At 34.0% G+C, this 2511-nt stretch overlaps 1 protein-coding gene across 2 annotated transcripts; it reads left to right on the top strand.

Annotated features, from left to right (window-relative positions):
* Nucleotides 1-550: 550 nt before the first annotated feature.
* Nucleotides 551-2316, top strand: LOC120144415 (RING-H2 finger protein ATL46-like). Of its 2 annotated transcripts, none has more exons than XM_039158472.1 (2): nucleotides 551-814; nucleotides 857-2316. In XM_039158472.1, exon 2 carries the CDS (start codon nucleotides 887-889, stop codon nucleotides 2042-2044), a length of 1158 nt encoding a protein of 385 aa, XP_039014403.1. In that variant the 5' UTR covers nucleotides 551-814; nucleotides 857-886; the 3' UTR covers nucleotides 2045-2316. The 2 variants fall into 2 exon arrangements, with proteins under 2 accessions (XP_039014403.1, XP_039014404.1); XM_039158473.1 differs by lacking the exon at nucleotides 551-814 and having other exon boundaries at nucleotides 827-1808; nucleotides 1843-1999.
* The last annotated feature ends 195 nt before the right edge of the window (nucleotides 2317-2511 follow it).

Here is a 2511-nt window from a genome sequence, read left to right as displayed (position 1 = left end):
ATAAAACCGGTAAAATTTACCTAATATGTTGAAAGTATATATACTTTTTATAAAAATGTATTAATACTTTGTTGAAAGTTATGTAATTTATGTTTCAAAATTTTTAACAGTGTTTCATGTTTTCCACCTAAAATATTAATTTAATAATTTTATTTACACAAATAATTATTTGATTATTTTGATATTTTATAAAATATTATCTAAATTTAAATTTAACAATCTTAACCAAAGATAATAATAAATATGTAATATCTATGTTTATTATTTTAATATACGGTAACATAATAAATCATTAGACGTGTAACATAAAAAATAACCTTAAATTAATGTTTTTCACAGTAAAATAAGTATAAACACTTATATATATGTATTGATACTTATCGATAATCAAAGTTTACCTATTATCAAATTTTTTAATAATTTTTATATTTTCTACCTAAATTAATGTTTCTACAGTAAATTAAATATAAATATCTTTTAATATATATGATAATACTATATTTTAACTGTATATTAGTTGTCTTTCATGAGACAATCTCAAAATGACGACCCACTTTTTAAAAGAGAAAAAGCAAAAAGATAAAGGAAAAAAAAGTGATTTTTGAGATTGGGTTTTTGATAAATACTGTGATTAGATACCCTTCTTCACTTTCCTCTTCTTTCTTCCATTTTGAAGGCAGGTAAATTTCTCGAAGACCCAATTTTTTTATATGTTAGTTTAATGGATTGTTAAAAAGAAAAAACGGTTTTGGTTGTGGAGGATATTGTGTTCTTGTGCTGTGAAAAGGAAAGATTTTGTTTTGAGCATTGTTTTTGAGGCTTGAAATATGAGGTGAGTTTGAGTTTTTATTTCTGGGATTTTTTGGGGTTCCAGAGTTATAGTTTTATGATGTGTAGGATGTTAGAAAGCAACCATTTGAAGATGTTTCGGGTTCATCATCAGCAAATCATGCAAAAAGATGGTTACTTTCAATACCCACCTCCTCTTCCTCCATCTCCTTTAACTGCTACGGCTTTTCATAGAGATTCAAACCCTTCACCACCGTCATCTTCTGGTACAAGAATCAGTCCTGCTGTTCTTTTTATTATTGTAATCTTGGCTGTTCTGTTTTTCATCTCTGGTCTTCTCCATCTTCTTGTTAGATTCCTTATAAAGCATCCATCTTCATCTACATCTTCTCAATCTAATACTAGATACCCTGACATGTCCACCTCTGATGCTCTTCAAAGACAACTCCAACAGCTGTTCCACCTCCATGATTCTGGTTTAGATCAAGCTTTCATTGATGCTTTACCTGTTTTCCATTACAAGGAAATTGTTGGTCCCAAGGAGCCCTTTGACTGTGCTGTCTGTTTATGTGAGTTTTCTGAGAAAGATAAGCTGAGATTGCTTCCTGTGTGTAGCCATGCCTTTCATATAAACTGTATCGACACTTGGCTGTTGTCGAATTCAACATGCCCTCTCTGTAGAGGCACCCTTTTTGCTCCTGGGTTCTCAATGGAGAATCCAGTCTTTGATTTTGATGACATTAGGGAAGATGAAGGGTGTGGTGGCAATGGTGAAAATGGGTACACCCCTTGTCAGAAAACTGTGGAAATGGAGGAAATTGTTGTTGACAAAGGGGTCTTGCCGGTTAGGCTAGGGAAATTCAGAAGGCTAAGTGGTGAACCGGATGAGGCTGGTGGTGAAACCAGTAGCAGCAACTTGGAAGCAAGGAGGTGTTTTTCAATGGGTTCATATCAGTATGTGCTTGGCAATTCTGATCTGAGGGTTACCCTCTCTAATGGTCGACACAGCGGCCAACACCGTGGCGATGCTGTCAAGCTATCTAGAGGTTCGGAACAGAATGGGAATTCATCGGCGGAAAGAGATGCCGAGGAGAAGAAGATTAGTAGTATGAGTAAAGGGGAAAGCTTTTCGGTTTCCAAGATCTGGCTTTGGTCTAAGAAAGGCAAATTCTCAAGCTCTTCAGATGCTCAAATTGGTATGCCAACCTCTCTTAACTCAGACCTCCCCTGGCTGAAGAAATCACAAGAACAATGAAAGGTTAACGTTAACCTTAAACAATTGATCAAATATAACTTTATTGTGCTTTATCTTGGCTTCTTATGTCACATGTTTCTTTCCTGAAATGTGAAACTTGAAAAATTACTCACCAATCACCACAGCCATTTCCTTTTGTTTGTAAAAACTTGAATGGAATGAGAAGAATAGAATTCATGTAGGAAAAAAGGGCCATTTTGTACTACTGAAATTCATGTTATCATGTCCTGTAAAAGAAGATATTTCATACATATTTTTTCCACGGTTTTGCACATCTCAGCAATCTAATATCATCTGGTCTCCACAGGTTAGTTCATATGGAAGGTTATAGTCCAAGTGAATTGGTTGGTCTAATGTAGTACTTGGATTCTGATTAATGTATGTTCGATATATATCTAGATATATTTAGGACAATGACAACTGCAAATATCATAGATGTTACTTCTTCTGTGTCAAATATTGAGGTC

This window comes from Hibiscus syriacus, unplaced genomic scaffold (assembly GCF_006381635.1).
Source record: "Hibiscus syriacus cultivar Baekdansim isolate YM2019G1 unplaced genomic scaffold, ASM638163v2 tig00110889_pilon, whole genome shotgun sequence".
In the NCBI taxonomy this organism is placed as follows: domain Eukaryota; kingdom Viridiplantae; phylum Streptophyta; class Magnoliopsida; order Malvales; family Malvaceae; genus Hibiscus; species Hibiscus syriacus.
This window is presented reverse-complemented; position numbering and strand designations above follow the sequence as displayed.

Excerpts from the sequence above, each read along its gene's own strand:
- LOC120144415 (XM_039158472.1), top strand. The coding sequence starts at position 887 with ATGATGTGTAGGATGTTAGAAAGCAACCATTTGAAGATGTTTCGGGTT.